This window comes from Maniola jurtina, chromosome 9 (assembly GCF_905333055.1).
Source record: "Maniola jurtina chromosome 9, ilManJurt1.1, whole genome shotgun sequence".
NCBI lineage: Eukaryota > Metazoa > Arthropoda > Insecta > Lepidoptera > Nymphalidae > Maniola > Maniola jurtina.
The window spans coordinates 9,366,600-9,384,560 of NC_060037.1; the positions used below are offsets into that span (position 1 = coordinate 9,366,600).

The 17,961-nt window shown below is 38.3% G+C and overlaps 2 protein-coding genes across 6 annotated transcripts in view; one reads left to right on the forward strand and one right to left on the reverse strand.

Moving 5' to 3' along the window:
* The window catches only part of LOC123868566 (protein-L-histidine N-pros-methyltransferase), a 73,434-nt gene extending 69,392 nt beyond the window's left edge, over positions 1–4,042 (forward strand). For all 4 annotated transcript variants that reach the window (XM_045911127.1, XM_045911126.1, XM_045911124.1 and 1 more), the window contains 3 exons: positions 1,700–1,915; positions 2,348–2,523; positions 2,967–4,042. In XM_045911127.1, the coding sequence (XP_045767083.1) occupies positions 1,700–1,915; positions 2,348–2,523; positions 2,967–3,178 (604 nt within the window). In that variant the 3' untranslated portion in view covers positions 3,179–4,042. The remainder of the gene's footprint in view (positions 1–1,699; positions 1,916–2,347; positions 2,524–2,966) is intronic.
* A 2,883-nt stretch (positions 4,043–6,925) lies between these two features.
* On the reverse strand, positions 6,926–15,831 carry LOC123868564. Of its 2 annotated transcripts, none has more exons than XM_045911121.1 (9): positions 15,484–15,831; positions 15,117–15,391; positions 14,629–14,791; positions 13,657–13,828; positions 13,138–13,242; positions 12,343–12,511; positions 11,902–12,137; positions 11,524–11,620; positions 6,926–11,364 (listed from the first exon to the last, which is right to left on the reverse strand). In XM_045911121.1, exons 2-9 carry the CDS (start codon positions 15,353–15,355, stop codon positions 11,313–11,315), a joined length of 1,233 nt encoding a protein of 410 aa, XP_045767077.1. In that variant the 5' UTR covers positions 15,356–15,391; positions 15,484–15,831; the 3' UTR covers positions 6,926–11,312. The 2 variants fall into 2 exon arrangements, with proteins under 2 accessions (XP_045767077.1, XP_045767076.1); XM_045911120.1 differs by having other exon boundaries at positions 13,138–13,248; positions 15,484–15,759.
* Positions 15,832–17,961: the final 2,130 nt, after the last annotated feature.

A 17,961-nucleotide genomic window follows, 5' to 3' on the forward strand; every position in this document is an offset into this window, starting at 1 on the left:
ATCTGCTTGTGAAACTACTTCGGCCTCTAGAACTAACCACACTGGCAAGCAATACTTAAAGTTCAGACTCTTCAAAAAACGTATCACTAACTTTTCGAAGTTATGGGTGTTTTAAGAAATTACTTAAATACCACTTGCTTTAGCGGTTAAAGAAAACATCCTTAGGAAATCTGCATGCCTAAGTGTTCTTAACAATTCTCAATGGTGTGTGAAGTCTGCCGATCCGCACCTGGCCAGCGTGGTAGACTATGGCCAAGGGCTGCTTATTCTGAGACAAGACCCGTGCTCAGCAGGGAGCCAGCGATGGGTATTATTGATCACCGTTATTGCTTCGCCTTTAAAGCAAATTATATTCTTCTTCTTGAAGTGCCGTCTCCTGCCGGAGGTTGGCAACCAATAGGGCTTTCTGCACCTTGGACTCTGCTGCGTAGAAAAGACATCGGGTACTCTTCCTTTAAAATTGGCGTAAATTCTTGAGCCACAATGTTCTTCTTCGACCAGGTGGTCTTTTACCGGCTATTTTCCCCTGAACAATGAGCTGAAGGAGGTCATATTTGGTATTTCTAATAATGAGGCCAAATTATTCCAACTTCCGCATTTTTATATGAGTGACATTTGAAGTGATATTGAATTGCTTAGAGCATGATTGCCAGTATTTTATAGAAATAGTGAGGAATTCAGCGATCTAGTTGAAGGCAACACTGGCGGGGCGCCGCGGGCGCACAATTAGCCGCGCTCGATCGCTAGACGCCCAGCGCCGGAGCCGTAGCTTTGTGTTTTATCCTCGGTAATTGCGAGCCCAGCACGAATCGCCTTGGAAACACACCACCACACAACTGACGGTGGAGGGTAATTGCGCTATTGTTGCATCCGACCCACTAAATAGCTTTCCACCTGACTCATAAGTGGCCTCGATGCAACTTTGTTATCTGTTACGTGATATCATACCTCTTACAGAGTATAAATTGGGCCAAGAAAAAGTTTTTTGACTACCTAACTAAAAACTAGACGATCCCCGTGAATTCGTCTGCATGGATTTAAGTTTATAAAAATCATGTGGGAATTATTTTAGAATATAATGTATTTTTATTCAAGTAAAATTTTGCAAGTGCTTTTGAATGGTCAAAATAATTTACAACTTTGGTTCTAAAGTAGCCTATGGCCTTACCCGCGGGATTCAAGCTTTCTGTGTACCAAGTTGATGATGCCCGCAACTTCATCCATGTGGATTTAGGTTTTTTAAAAATCCAGTGGGAACTCTTTGATTGAAAGATTTAAAACGAAATAGATGAAGAACATAGGCTACTGCATGTCTTTTCCCAGGATCAAGCTATCACTGTTCCAAAATTCGTCAAAATCGATTAAACGGATGGTCCCTGAAAAGATTTTTATAATATTATCTAGTTACCCTAGTATGGATGTCGTAATTTAAGAAATCTATTCTTTCGTTAGAGATTACGCATCCTCACCATGTTATTTTCCCCTTAAGTACCTGTAGTTGCCTCACCGTATGACGCTTACAAAGATTAAATACTTAAGTACAATCAGCGACAAAGCTTGGTTTGCAACCGCCACCAGTGTAAATGAATATGGACGGGTCCAAACTGCAAACCTAGCTATGTCGCTGACCTTACGCTAACTAAAGAGATATTGAAATATCTTCTTACATAAATGAATTTCCTTTTTCCTTTCTCCGCAGATGGTTAGGCCGAGGTTCCATGTTCGTACTTTCCGCGGAACAAGCCCACAAACTGCTGAGTTCGGCTAAACGCGGCCCCAACAACACGGGCTCGCTGGTGGACATCGGCGCGGGGGACGGAGAGGTCAGCCGCCGCTTCGCGCATCTCTACACCAACAAATACGCTACGGAAATATCCGGCTGCATGCGCAAGGCACTGAGCAGTAAAGGTTTCACGTAAGTGGTAACTGCTTTTACCGTATTCGTTCATCAAACCCAAAGAGTTCCTTCCTGGTTCTTCTCGGTAGAAACCAGTGGTAGATGCTTTTGACGATTCAAAAGTACTTGTAAAAGTTTAATTGAAAAAAAAAATATTTTTTATTTATATATTTGTATTTAAAACGGTTAATGCATGACACAACAAGAGCATGGCTAAACGCCAGGTTACTGATTGAGGAACGAACAGGTCTTGCCGACTACGCTTTACACACTATTGGTTTTACAATTATTTTGGTGAACAAGCTCATACTTTCTAAACGTCTTGAATCAACGTCGGCGCAAGCAACGAAGAGGTCACCTGTTCTTCGTACACCTCTACACCAACAACAAAAAACAAGTAGTCTGAAACTAAAAAAACTGCTTTTATTACATGAATCTTGCCATATGCAGGTTGCTCGACACAGAGGACTGGTGGCGGGAGCAGCGGTTCGACTGCGTGTGCATGCTGAACCTGCTGGACCGCTGCGTGCGGCCGCGCTCCATGCTGCAGCAGGCCCGCGCGGCCATCGCGCCCGACGGCGTGCTGCTGCTGGCGCTCGTATTGCCGTACAAGCCATACGTGGAAGGTAACCATCTCTTTCTGAAGCTTCTTATCTTGGCACTCGAATGGCGGGGAGTAAAATAAGAAAAAAAAAGGTACCATAACCTAAAATCATAAACACCTTGTACCTATGGACTAACGTATTCAGCGAATGCACTCCGCAAACGTGTACAAAACCAAAAGCCGTATGTAGGTATACCTGCCGAGTGTGGTTTTATACGCACTTTCGAGGATCTTGACGCAATTCGCACCCGGCTCTGTTTACAATTTATGACATAATTATATAGTCCGCTAAGCTAAAATAAGCTACGTGGCCTCGTACAGGTTGGACCAACGCATTTTGGCAAATATGTTGGGTCAAACTCCGCTCTAATGCTCGAGCTTTGTAGACTTATAAATAGTTATAGGTATGTAAGTAAAAATATTTGCACACACACAATCATGTACATCTTGCTTTTCTAATCCCAGTGACGTCAGACCACAAACCCGAAGAGCGTCTCCCGATCCAAGGCGTCACGTTCGAGGAGCAAGCGGCGTCCTTCGTACAGGTGATGCGCGACGAGCTGGGCTTCGAGCTGGCGGCGTGGTCGCGCGCGCCCTACCTCTGCGAGGGCGACTTCGCGCAGGCCTACTACTGGCTCGACGACTCCGTCTACGTGTTCACGCCCGTGCGCACTTGAAACGTGTCTCCATCACAGACTAAACACTGCATTCGCACGAGGAATTACTACTCGGTCAAGCTAAGTTTGCACCTCGCGTGGAATACGTCACACTGACGCTTAGGTACGGTATGCGAACCGAACTGACATGACGAGACGACCGCGAGGAGGTGAGCGGGAAAGTGGGAGAGGCACCGCATTCCAGCGAGGTGTAAACTTAGCGCGACCGAGTTATAAAATGAAACACTTTAAAGCAATACTAAGCTTACCGCGGAGCCTTGAACGTGAATCCTATATAGGTTACTATAAATAGAGCACTCCTAATTCCTACTCGAAGCAAATACCTACTTATCGCTATCCCACTTCATCTACCAAGCAAGAGCGATCGGACAGCACTGGATTTCGACCTCTCGCTCTTATTTGTAAGTTAAAGTGGGATAGCTATAAATAGGTATTTGCTTCAAGTAGATATTAGGAGCGCCTGATCCTTTATTATAAAATTCATGGCGTTGAAACATTGATGTTTTAGTTGGGAAATGGGCATAGTGGGGAATGTCGGCATATCTCCAGAAACAAGTCAACCAATCGCGGGTTCCCGCGCGATAGAAATCCCCTTATGACTTTTTGATCCACAAAATTGATCTAAAAGTCGATACAGCGCATTTGCTCAATCTCTGTACTAAATTGATAGGTCTATAAGTACCTAACGCTATCCTTTTTAAAATGTTTCATTAATTCCTCATTAAGAGTATAATTTATTTAATAATAAATAAATAAACTATAGATTACCCACCAAAAACAAATACGAATAATTTCCAGTGAAGACGTCATGGTGAAAGGTCACTTTTCGCGCCTTCCGTAGTTCTAAGCGCTCTCCAACGACTTTTAAGAGGGCTGTCTCCGTCACTCGTTTCCACTCGTTTCATACAATCGTAGTTCCAATTTCATTTGAATATTAAGCAACCAAAGTCCATGAAATTTTGCAGACATATTCTAGAAACTAGTATCTATGTCTGTGGTTTTCCAGATTTCTGTTAAAATATTCGGTTTCAAAGTTACGCGGTCTTAAAAATTTCATACAAATCTTTGAGCCCCTGTAATTTTAAAACTACATATTTTTAGAAAAATCTAAAACACCACAGACACAGATATTAGTTTCTAGAATATGTCTGCAAAATTTCATGGACTTTGGTTGCTTAATATTCAAATGAAATTGGAACTACGATTGTATGAAACGAGTGGAAACGAGTGACGGAGAGAGCCCTGTTAAAGCTATGGCCAACAAATATTTCTTCATTACTCTGGTAGGTACTTAAATGTGTTTAAACTTTAAATCTCTTGTTAATATTGAATGTGCTAAAATATTTTAAAATTATTAAGCTAGCTAGGCATTCCAAATTGTAATATTATTTATATGAAAACGTAATAAAAAATGTATCGTCCCAAACTATCGGTTTTAATATTATCTAGGCATGATAAGCAATTAATATTAATTAATAATATAGGTACATATAAGCGCAAGTTTTTTCTACCTCATTTTTGAGACCACCGTTGCATTTAAAACGAGCAAGGATTCGATGGAGAACTGAAATATACTTTATAATAAAGAACACAACTTAATACTTGTACAATGTGTTGAAAAAACTGGTGCAAATTTTCTAATTTATACAATTCGTTACCCTCGAGTGATATAATATCTTCTATTATAAATTTATACGTAAATAAATACATAAATTATTCCCATCGTACTTGTAACTGTAGCATCGAATGAATCATTTCCAATATTTTTTTATATTTTAAATGTGACAGTATTTAATTTTTTTAAATTTTCATAATACCTAGTATGAGTAGCTTTTTCAAGTCAGTGTCGTACGACATTTTGTAAAGATTCAGAAATGTACCTACCTAAATGGCGAAAAACCTACGTTATTTACGTAGATTTTTCGTCATTTATTTATTATATAAGCGCATTTTATGATTCGATATTTTTATATGGTGCCTGTTTATTCGATATTTTTATGTGATTTTTAGCAATGAAGCGAGTTTATTGTATGCAGGTACTCATAACTTAATAACCTGCATATTTTGTGATGTAGGCATGATAAGATGCTATCATAATTCTTTGTTTACTATAAGTAAACCAAGGTACAAATAGTGAATAAAAAGTAATACTTAATACTTATTTTTTACTTCTGATAAAATAAATATTGTTAGTTATCATTTTTGTTTCATATATTAGGTATGTCATCCATCCATCAGCCTGTATGCGTCCACTGCTGGACATAGGCCTTTCCAAGAGCGCGCCACCAAACACGGTCCTCCGCCTTCCTCATCCACCCGCTCCCCGCCACCTTCTTCAGGTCATCGGTCCAGCGGGCAGGAGGTCGTCCCACACTGCGCTTACCGGTACGCGGTCTCCACTCCAGAACACGTCTGCCCCAACGGCCGTCGGTTCTGCGACAGACATGGCCTGCCCATTGCCACTTCAGCTTGCTAATCCTTTGAGCTATGTCGGTCGCTTTTGTTCTTCTGCGAATTTCCTCGTTCCGGATTTTATCCCTGAGTGTGATACCCAACATAGCTCGCTCCATAGCGCGCTGAGCGACCTTTAGTTTGTGGACGAGGCCAACTGTCAGTGTCCACGTTTCTGCTCCATTATATATTAGGTATGTACTTATTTTAAAATGTCAATTCGTCATTTCACCTGGGCTGTATTAATAAACGTATGTGTAAACAAATCGTATGATATAATATTATATTTCTTTACTAAAAATTGAAATATAATTTGTTTTATTTTACCTCACACCGTTAATAACCCCATCCTAGTACTCTATGAGTTACTCTATAATATATACAACTGGACAGCAAATAAACCGGGCCATCTTCTACCTTGGAACTCTGATTCGTGGATGAGCTGAAACGTTCGTGAAAGGTTCGAGCCCGGGTGCCTGCTCCTACAAGGTTTCCAGAGGTGCGAATTAAAGAGGAGTGGAATGCAATTCTTCAAGATATCATCGTCAGGCTCGTGAGGTGGATGAATATTATGCTTTAACTGCAAAAAAAATACTAAATATTTTTTGTCATTTCATGATTAGATACTAACGATTAACATGGCTGGAAAACGACTCCACATAGTAAAATCCTACACTTAATTAATTCATTAAACTTACTGATTTTCCATTTATTTTAAGCATCATGAAACGCACCTTCTGTAGGTATAACTTTGGTAGTTGTAAGTTGTATACTTTTTGAGAAAATCGAGTGTTCTAAGGTACTTAGCGGGTGGCCCGATTTATTTGCTGTCCAGTGTAGTTGGATTGCTTACCTATACAAAGTAAACTAGATAATAATCTAAGTGCTGGCGCAAATCAAGCGAGGCAAGCATTTTTCACTGTCAAATTGATATCGACGTTTCTCCCGTTGAAATAATATCGAAAATATTTCAACTGCCACAACTACTAGTCACAAAGAGCAAAGTGGGACGTCCAACTAGTGTGTCAATTGAGGCGATAATATCGATATTTCGGCAGTAAAAAATGCTCTGCGCTACGTCTCGCCAGATTTGCGCCATTTGGTGTGTGTGGATCTTAATATGTCATCACAAGTCTACTAAATAAATTTGTTGATTCACTCTTTATTTTTACCCGACTGCGGCAAAGCCCAAAGGAAGGTAATGTGTTTGACCTGTATGTATGTATGTCCGTTTCTATGTCGGCTTGTGTAAATCCGTAATCTTTGGGAAAAGAGAGAAATAACAAAAACAACATAGTTGCATCACTTTATTTATTCTAATTTCTAATGCATTTCTGGCTCCACGATATTTTTTACAGATGATAACAATATCAGCAAACAAAAAGTTAATGGCAAGGCCAAACTTACACCACTTCAAAATAAAGGTTACCTACTTAGTTAATTTACACGAATGTATAGATAAATATGGATCAATCGCTCTTCATGCCTACTACTAAGTTACCAAATTGGTGCAAGGTCCATGACGTCCGACCTTTCGCTCTAAGTGGGATAGCGATAAGTAAGTATTGCGAACTCCACTTTTACCTATACCTTCGTGTATGGACTTAAAACATCTATTTAACCAAACAAGAAACTCTTTAGTTGAGGTTATGACAGAACTTTATCACAGACTCTTGATTGCAACATTTTAAAATATGAAGGACAGATATTGTATAAAAAGGAAAACTGCTATGTGCGAAAACGGTAAAACATAATTCCTTTGCATAGCTCTAATGAGCATACTATATAAATTATCGTATACAAATTATTATAAAGTGCTTACTAAAAATAATAAAAATATCTAATAGATAAGCTTTTCAGTCACTTCCATACAATAATAATTTATTATTTATATACATTTGCATTAAGTATTTTTGTTTTTTTTTACACATGAGGGATACCTAAAAACAAAACGGCTGTCACAGATATTTTAATTTTAGCTTATTCCAAAAGATTGGTATATAATATATCTGTTTATTCTATTAATTTTTCAGAAATCTGAGCATACAGTATGTAAGTATGTATATTTCTATTAAAATGCATACTGAATGTGTGTCTATTGATTGAAATATAATCATATACCTACTTTAATTCAGTTTTTTCATCCAACACATCAATTATACGGAAGTGAGATCAAATATTTTAAATTTTCCCCAAACAGTGGCTCTTGCTCACAAACATGATATGTTCGCTGCATATCTTTTATCAATTTTTAAAAAACTAAATTCCAATAGTCAATTCCGCCAATAGGACCAATTTTAAGAAATATGATATCAATTTTTGACTAGAAAGCTTAATTCTAATACAGAGAGAGATTCATACGGTCGTTATAATACTTCGAGGACAATGTTCATGATTGTAAAAACTTAATACTAGATGTTTTTGTAAAAGTTTTAGAAGAATATGAAATAGCCTCATTGCGTATTTGGATGAGGCAGCGATGAATCAGATGTTATGTAAGCGCCTCTCAAACTTACACTGGAATTCATAGTCAAGATGGAAAGAAGGGGCTTCTTTCTATCTTGACCATCAATTCCGGTGTAACTGTGCGTCAAGCGCATACGAAATGCACTTTCCTAGACTAAACATTTCTGATTTCTATCCACAAAATACCTTTTGACAAGTTTAGTATATGTTTTCAACGTATGTGTGATTTTCTTTTTGTTAATAAGTAGGTAAAAAAATGCAAAAAGTTGTGTAGGTAAACATATAAAGTTAACAAATTGTGATGCCTAAATAGTACAAGAATTCATTAAAGAGATGAATATTTCTTACTCAAGTACAACCTCATAAACCTAAATAATATATAATATTATGTATTTATATGTTACGCTTTACAATTTAGAATATTCAAGTGCTAATGTATAAAAAATGTAGGCTTTGCCTTATTATTGCACTAATAAACTTATGAAGCCGATTTTATATGTGATGTTAGTACCTATATTACTATCATACTGTAAAAGCAATTCAAAATCTAAATTCATAAATATTACGTCAAAGAAAAAGATCGAATTGTAAAATTTTAAAGCTCAACATAATGAAAAATTCACATGTAAATGTGTAAAAGTAAAACAGATGCCATCTAGTACAAAACTTTTGAATTCTAAAATAAATAAAAAGTATTCAACTTTATCAAAATAACTAAGAATAAATCCGCACAGCGAAATTTCACCAGAAACTCTTGTGACATGGAAATTAAGTGGGTTCATTAAAAACACAAGTCGTATCACTGCGCATTGTACAAAACAGATCTGTCGGGTTTATGGATTTAATCCTTAGTCTATGACCTGCGCAAACCGCCATATTGCAACTTCAAATTGCACTACTTGTTTTGCATTAAAATTTCAATAACGTCACAGATCTGCAGAAAAAACGCGCGGTGGAATTTCGCAGTGTGGGCTTATCCTAACACCTTACCGATAAACATGGTATAAATTCATAATTTTGACAGATTTTTAGCTAAGAAAAAGTTTAAAAATTCATTCACACAGTTTTAAAGACTGGCGCATCCACTTGACTCACCGAGCCGCAATGATTTGCCACCTGTTACTATAGAATTGCAACCGATCAGCGACGCGCCGCACCAACCCGCATTGTTTATCGTAATACAAACAATCAACGCGTTTCAGCTCGATTCGGCGCGCCTCAATACGACTCCAGGCTTTACCTCATAAAATTATAAAATTGTAGGTATAATAGTAGCGCATAACTCAGAAGCTCCTGCGTTAGCAGGGCAGTGTGGGAGCATGAGTTGTCACAAGTCGACGAATCACTGAGCTCTCGCGTCACGTCACCACACCCCTCCCGCACCGCTCCACTACCGCAGGAACCTACACAGTTAAGCGTTATGCCTGTAGCTAATTATAGTCTGTAGTTGTAAAACTTACACCACGATTATTAGTTAGGAGATAAAATTTTAAACAAAAATCATCAACTTCGACAAGCGCTTACTCCACAGAGTTTACGTTCCTACGATTATTTATTTATCAAACCTTATTTTATACACGCATCTACAGTCTAGACAATGTGAAAAACTTGCAGTCTTCAATACGATACCTCTCTATCACTTTACAAGACAAGACATGGCGATTGCTTTTTTTTTATTATACCAAACTCTAATTTTAAATCCATTTTTGCAATAAAATATAATAAATTAGTCGACCAATTCTGCAGTAAGTAGTGAAGAATCGAAAATATAAGGAACCAATGTAGGTTTTAAGTAGCCGATATTAGCATCATTTATTTTAATTTCGAATAGCTAAATCATTTTTACTGTAATAACTGGGCTTAACTTTAAAAAATAATTTAATATTTATATTTTACTTTTAGAATCTACTTACATACCTCCGATATAAACTCGCACTCGAAATCCTTAACTTACATAATACTTTTCTTATACAAGATCCATGTCAAGACTCCGCTCAAACCTACCGCTATTACACCTCTATCACAGTGTAAATAATGCACTTACAACAGTAAACCAGGATTAAACATAGCGTAACTAGGACGAATTGTAAAAACATTACAAATAATTGTAAATATTATACGAGCCAGTAACGTCTCGAGCCAAATCATCACTTCACAGAACAAAGTCGATCCACTGTTTCTGTTTTAAAGATCTATCTTCAAAACAGTATCTAGTCTCCGACCAAAAGGTAGAGCCACAGAGCGTATCCCATCCTATATCATACATTCTTATACATAAGGAAGCCCGTGCAGGCGAATCAGCCAGTAAATTATACGTTTAAAATTAAAGCCTACAATCTATGTAATTGAATTATAATGACGTCAGGTTCTCTTTGGATTTAAGAAAAAGTCATTGCCTTTAGAAAAAAAATCTTATGTGTATGTAAAAAAGTTCTTAAAACCATCTAAGCGCATCTCCACATTCATAGAACTTTATACGCCATGTAATATGAGCTATAAAATTAAAGAGTTACTCAGCTGACTCGCTTAAGACGTTACTGAGCTATAAAAATTAAACTTACAATAATATTTTTATAACATCAAAAGCAATAAAGTATAGTTACAAAACGTACGTAACATTAAAAAAGTGAAAAAAGACAAGATGAATAGTTTCATCATTAAACACCAACAAGAATAAAGTAAATAATATGAACAATAATAAAATACTTAACTATAACTATTATGTATAATATTAATTTTTGTGCTGAAAATGTATTACCATAATATAATATTAAATTATGAAAACTAAGATATCATGATTTGGAAAATGTTTGAATGTACACTGCCTGCGTGTTTTCTTGTAATTATAAAATAATTTTATTGTTTAAATAACAAATACACATAATTTTCATCATGAATCTCCAGGTAGTCTACTAAATAGTGGAATCGAAAATTATTGCACTGATAAAAGTTATATTTATTGTATTCATACGTTTTTTGATTTCTTCTTTTGTTATAGATTTATGTATTTCATAGAGATTCGATACCTAATATTCGAAACCGTGTAAAATGAAATAATAAGATCCTTTTTAAAGCAACTTCGTAAAAATGAAAGAAGACTTCTAAATAAGCATATTTTGTTTAGGATACGTTGGGTTAAAATAACCCTAATTAAATGACACATACTGTATGTGTGTACAATTATACATATGAATATGTACGCATGTGTATTGTAAGGCTAGTTACCGCTAACAATTTTGCGACTCTCCAGCTCTTCCATGTTATTCGAACTGCAAAAAATAATAAAAAAGGATATTGGCTGTGTGAAATTAAAAAGAGAAGATAATACCGTGCGGCGCCGATTTTACATATCATTGAAAGATTTTGAAGTCAAATTTCTTGAGAAAAAAATTCATTTTGATTTTTTTTTTATTATTATATATTCTCACCGTAGTTTGTCGTCATTCTTCCACGACGTGACCTGAATGTGCGGAGGAGGCAGGTAGCTCCGGAGCGATTGCACTAACTGGATTGTGTCCAACAGAACTGAAACAAGATTTACCTTAAACATATTTTAAGCCCAATAAACTGCTGAGGGAAATTTCTTCATTGGATGTGAAACGCTTTTCACCCAGACATTTTTTTTACATTTGGAAACAGATAATAAAGGTCAACACACATTTATCTGAGCCAAACTAGTCGAACGAAACGAATTTTAGAATTCTGTATATGAAATCTCATGAAAACTCGCGCAATTCCGCGCCTCGAAATTCGAATGATTCGACGCGTTAAGATAGGGACTCCAGGTCAGCCCTGCATATACTCACTCTTCTGCAGCTGTTCGCTCTGCTTGCCGTAGGGCTTGCACATGGCGGGGCGCACGCAGGGCCGCATGCGCTGCAGGTTGCGCGCCAACTCCGCGAAGGCGCGCACCACGCGCTCCTGGCCGCCGCCCGCGCTGCCGCCCGCGCCCGCGCCACCGCTCGCGCCGCTGCCCGCGCGCTCCGCGTGCCCGCTGCTCGCGCCGCCGCCCGACAGGGACTCCAGACTCTCCAAGTTTGCTCTGACCAAACAAACGACAAATGCATTTCTGAAATCCTGTTACCACTTCATCTGAATTCAACAAGCTCCAAATAAAAGGAGTTTGGTGTCTAACACCAATCATTTGTACTTAACTAAACTTCATTAACTAATTGAGTTGGATCTGGCACTGGTATGAAAAAAAGCTCCAGAAAACATTTACTCAGGTTTCAGAAGTGTCAGATTACCTCAGAAAGTCTGTGAGCTTGTGCTCGTCAGTGTAGTGGTGCTTGGGCTTGGCCTCGTGGCGCGGCGCGTGCGCGTACTTGTCGGCGGGCGGGTGCGCGCGCGCGCCCAGCAGCATCTGCTGCGACAGCTTCTCCGCGCGCCGCTCCGACTTCTCGCCCGCTAGATTTGCTAGAAAAGCCAATTTATTTTATTTCATAACAAGTTAGCAAACAACAAGACTGAGATCTCAACTGATGGTAAGTGATGATCCAGTCTGAAATGGTAGCAGGCTAACTCGAAAGGGGTAGCAGTTTTGATTACACCCATAACCCTTATCAGTTTCTACGCTGCATCGTACCAGTACGCTAAATCGCTTGGCGGCACAGCTTTTACCGGTAGGGTGGTAACTAGCCATGGCCATAGCCCCGCACCAGACCAGACTAATACTAAATAATAAATTCCCAAATTGCCCCTGCTGAGAATCTAACCCAGAATTGCTGTGGCAAAAAACAACTGCTATGGCCCCAGACTATCTTCACAGCTTATCAAACCACATCTAATTGTCTTTTTGAGCAATAGACAATCTATTGTTAACTTGATATCTATCTACTTTTACCATGAGATAAAGTTTGGATTGAGGAGATAATCTCCAAAACTACTTATACTCTTTAAACCTAATTATACAATTTCAGTAATTGGATCACTTATATGTAGCTATATTATTTCCACTTACTATAATTATATTACGTGGACTAAGTCGCAGGGAAAAATGCTAGTCATCGAAGAGGGAAAAGATAGTTTACACAGTAACTCACTGAGGGCAGCGAGGTGTGGCGCGAGGGGCAGCTGGTAGTCCTGCGGCAGCGCGGCGCCGCGCAGCAGCCGCTCCACCGCCGCGCTGTCCGGCAGGGCGCCACTGCCTGCTTCTAGATATATGAAAATTGTATATATTATTCCTACATCAAGATACAAGTTGTATTGCCTGCCTCAACCAACTTGGTAGCAGGTCACTAGTCTAAGGATGATGTGGAACAATGTACTATCAAAGTTGTACCTCAACATTTCAGTGCTCCCTTGTAAAATTGTTTTTTTTTTTTTTTAAGAATATTAGCCAAGTATATCATGATGACTAATATTCACCTTTCAAATTTAAGTGTAAAGCTTTTGCTAGGACTAGGTATGACAATAGTGCAATGGCTGGAGCTTGAACCGGCGACTTTCGAATTTCAGTCCACTCCTTTAACCATTGAGCTATCAAGGCTAAAGTAGACTTATACAAGTCTACTTTAGTTCATCATTTCCTGCTTTATTACCGTTGTAAAGTATTATGTCACCTGGAATATATGTGGGTTGTTGGGACAAGTGCTGCTGGATGGACTTCTGTGTCATCTCTAGTTGATTCTTGTAGTACCGACAAGCTGGATTTGGGCAGTTTTGAACTACTTCCACTATAAACTCTTTCTCCATTCCAAATTGATCGCGGCCTATGGTATATGACTCCACAACCTGTAAAAATTTGTTAGTTGAGCAGCATGCTAGACTATGTTCTAAATCTATCTATAGTTCGTTCACATTAAGAATGCAGTGAATCATCAGTGCAACTGCAGGGTAAAGGTGTATTTACAGTGGTGTTAAAATTCAAACATATAATTTTTTAAAGATTCAGTTTAATGAATTTAAAAAATACACTTAAAAGTTAAACGAATTGGTGAGGTATTCCTTTTTTTTAAATATAAATCAGTTAACACAATTACAGGACGCAACCAACGCGTTCGAAGCTATGCCTTCAACTGGTCACTGTGAACTTGACCTTGTAATTTGAAAAGATTTGATTGGTTAGGAGGCGGGACTAGGCTGGTGAACAGTGATGATTCACTGCAAACTATAATTCTAAGAGAGACCTATGCTCAGTAGTCGGCCGGCGATTCCTTGTGACAATGATGACGTCAATGATCGTTACATTCGACTCACCACCTTCTAAACATTGTATTATAACACTTTTGTCTCCAATGGAGAAATTTTTCATTTTGTAAAAGTCATTTTTGTATGTGTACTGACTCATCACCCGCAAATTAGAGCATTAAATAAACAGTCACTTATACTTACATTGCTAAAATGGTTGGTTGTTATATGCGAAGTCATTCTAAACAGACTACATAGTACTACATGGACTACACTGTACAACATGTTCTGTAATGATTATAAACTTTACCTTGCCAAAGTAAACTTTTTGATGAATAAGATGCCAATTCTATGCATTGGGTAAACTAGGCCTTATAATAAATGTACACCTACAAAACACTCACTGCTCTGACAGTAGCTTCCAAACCAAGATGCAGTCCATGAGGGCCATTCATGTGTTTCAGCATCACAGCATTGGCAAAGTGTTCATATGGCAGAATTATTTTTCCATTTTCACGATATATTAGTCTGCCTTGTGCATCTAACCCCACTCTTGATGCCATCATTCTGAGAATTAAATTTTACAAAATAATTAATTCATTGAAAATATAAATTAGCTATAATAATTGGCTAATGGCTATTAAGTAAGTACTTCACTGAAATATCCCTAATTTTAGCTATTTAAATTAAATAATGGTAGGTTAGGTTAGTTGTTTCTTATTAGACATGAATAACATTTTTTAATAGATTGAGTAATTTCCTATTTTTTTTTAATTTATACATAATCATGAGTTTAGTTGGGTTAAATTTTGGTGTAGGTAGTTACATACATTTTTTCTTTGCATGTGTTGTGAGAAATATGGAACCTAAGTAATAAACAAGGAAATCTTACTGTAAATAAGCAGCACTAGGAAGCATGGATGATTCTTTGAGGTCACTGAAGCACTGCAGCAGCTCTATGCTGGGGCTCCAGCCCTTGTTCTGCAGGTACAGCTGCAGCAACATGTACAGCTTCTCTGTCACGTAGCCTTCCGCACCATGCGGGCCCGATGCGCTCGAGCTGCTCGCCGCTCCACTCCCGCTCCCCGAACTCTTCGCGAGCACATTCTTCATCGTCTCCGCCAAATCCATCTTGTAGATGTCTAAATAAGTCCTCTTTTGGGAATCCTGCACCAAAGTAATTAGAAAACAAATATTGTTTTCAAGATCGATAGAAGACGTCAGTGAAACTCCAAACACAATTGCTTATGTACACTCACCAGAATGAAAATATGCCTTTATCAACCACTGGGAAATAGTATATTTTTAATAGAATTGTTAAAACTATATCCATACAACAATTTTAACTTTAATTTCAGATAAAATACAGATTTTTAACACCTGCGGAAGCTTTTTTCTTGACGCTGTCAAACATTTTACCACAGACAAAACAATGTAAATCTAGTCCTAGATTCACTATCCAGTGTCATTTTACTAGTGTCATTTTGTCTGTAGTGTTTGCTGACGCTTGCTGTACGAGAGACTTTTTAACTTTGGCACTAAGGACCATTTGGCACTTTGTTTGTCGCAAGTGTCTGGCTCTGGCGGCACTTGTGCATCATTTGTGGGCGCCATCCGGCATCACTGAAACAAAGAAAGAAAAAAGATTCGAAAATACGGCGAAACGCTTCGAGAAAAAAGGACGTAGCGCCCCGGCCGCCGTTTGACTCGTTTTGGCGGAGGCACTGCCGTGCCCCCTGATTAAATTATGACAAATCCAAAAAAAATGTGTTTGCTTTTATCACTCTTCAGAGCTTTATTATTCTAACAGGTATCATTATTTTGATGTCAAGTCCACCTTGATTCTTTTATATACTATCTCTATGATTCTTTATCTGAGCTGGCGCTGGCACAGGTTAGGATACACGCAAGTAATTTGAATACATTTTTAGATGCCAATTTTTGGCCTAAAGGTTTGGTATACCGGCGGTACAAGGAACGGCAATTTCGAGACGTTTTAAAATAACACAATATGGGAAGTACGACCACAACAAATATTACATTAGCTACTTTTAACTGCCGTTCTATTAAAAGATCTGCCGAACAGATTAAGAAATTGTGTTTGAATGTTGATTGTTGACATTTTAGCCTTGCAGGAGACTTGGCTCCTCCCCCATGACTTGGGATTTGTGAACGAGCTCAGCCAGCAGTTCAGTTGTTTCGCAAAGTCTGCGGTGGATACCTCGGCAGGAATACTAAAAGGCCGACCATACGGGGGACTCGCGTTGATGTGGCGTAAGTCACTCTTCCCCAGTGTTTCTATAATAGACTGTATCAGTGACAGATTGGCGGCAGTACAAATTGATTTGGGCGGACGCCATATCCTTGTGATGAGCGTCTATTTACCATATGATGATGGTAGCGAAGACAGTCTCGCAGACTTTATAAGTTGTTTGGGAAGCATTGAAGCCGTGATCAGTGACCATGATGTTGAAGCTGTCTACGTGCTGGCTGATTACAATGCACATTGTGGCACCAGATTCGGGAACGAGCTATTCGCCTTCTGCACAGACCATTCACTCGTGTGTGTCGACACTGAAATTCTGGCTCCGGGTTCGTTTACACATGTTAATGATGGTAGTGGGTCTAAGCGTTGGTTAGACCACTGCATTGTGACGGCTGCTGCGCGTGCGACAGTGATATCCGCGTGTGTGGATCTTGGAGTGTACTGGTCAGATCATTTTCCTCTTTTGATTACATGTAAAATGAATGTACTTCCAAAGAAAATTGCCATATCTACAGAAAATAAGTTACTATCTGGTGTGTATTGGGGTAATAGAGATGTAAACCAAACTAGTCTATTTAATACCTACTGTTGTGATAATTTAAGTGATATTAGTATATCTAGTCATTTTTTAAACTGTATAAACTGTAATTTTAGTAATTTCAATATATGTGATGCTCATTTGTTTAAATTAGATGATTATTATGACGTTATTGTTAAGATTTTACAAGAAGGTGCCAAAAGAAGTGTTTGTCGCGATGATCCGGTGAAGCATAAAAAAGTACTAGGGTGGAACTACCACGTTCGAGAGCGAGCGAGCGAGGTATTACTTCCAACTTTGGTTATGGTACGGTAAACCTCAAACCGGTGAGGTTTATAATAACATGGTACTGAGCCGTAAGGTTTTTAAAAATAAATTGAAATGGTGCCAAAATAACGAGGATCAAATCAGAATGGATATGTTGGCCTTACATCAGCGAGACAAAAACTTTGTTAAATTTTGGAAAGACACAAAACGCCTCAACTATAAATCAAATCTACCATTGAGTGTTGACGGTGTCCAAGACCCAAAGCTGATTGCTGACTTATTTTCGCATCATTTCAAACTGGATCCATTACCTGCTCTAAGTACAAAATGTGCATCTATGCCCAGTGAAAAAATGATTATAAACGATGGACAATCGCATCGTTACTCACCTGACGATGTGGCTAAAGTAGTATTGACAATGAAAAGAGGTAAGGCCCCAGGATATGACGGACTGAGCCTGGAGCACATTTTGTATGCAGGCGAAAAAATTTTTTGCTTATTGGCGGAACTGTTTACCTTATGTATAAACTCAGGTTATTTGCCTAAAAACCTTATGAGAACTGTGGTAGTTCCTGTCCCAAAGAATAGAACCGGTGATCTTTCCAGCCTCAAAAACTACAGGCCGATTTCTTTAGGTACCATTATAGGCAAAATACTGGAAAGAAT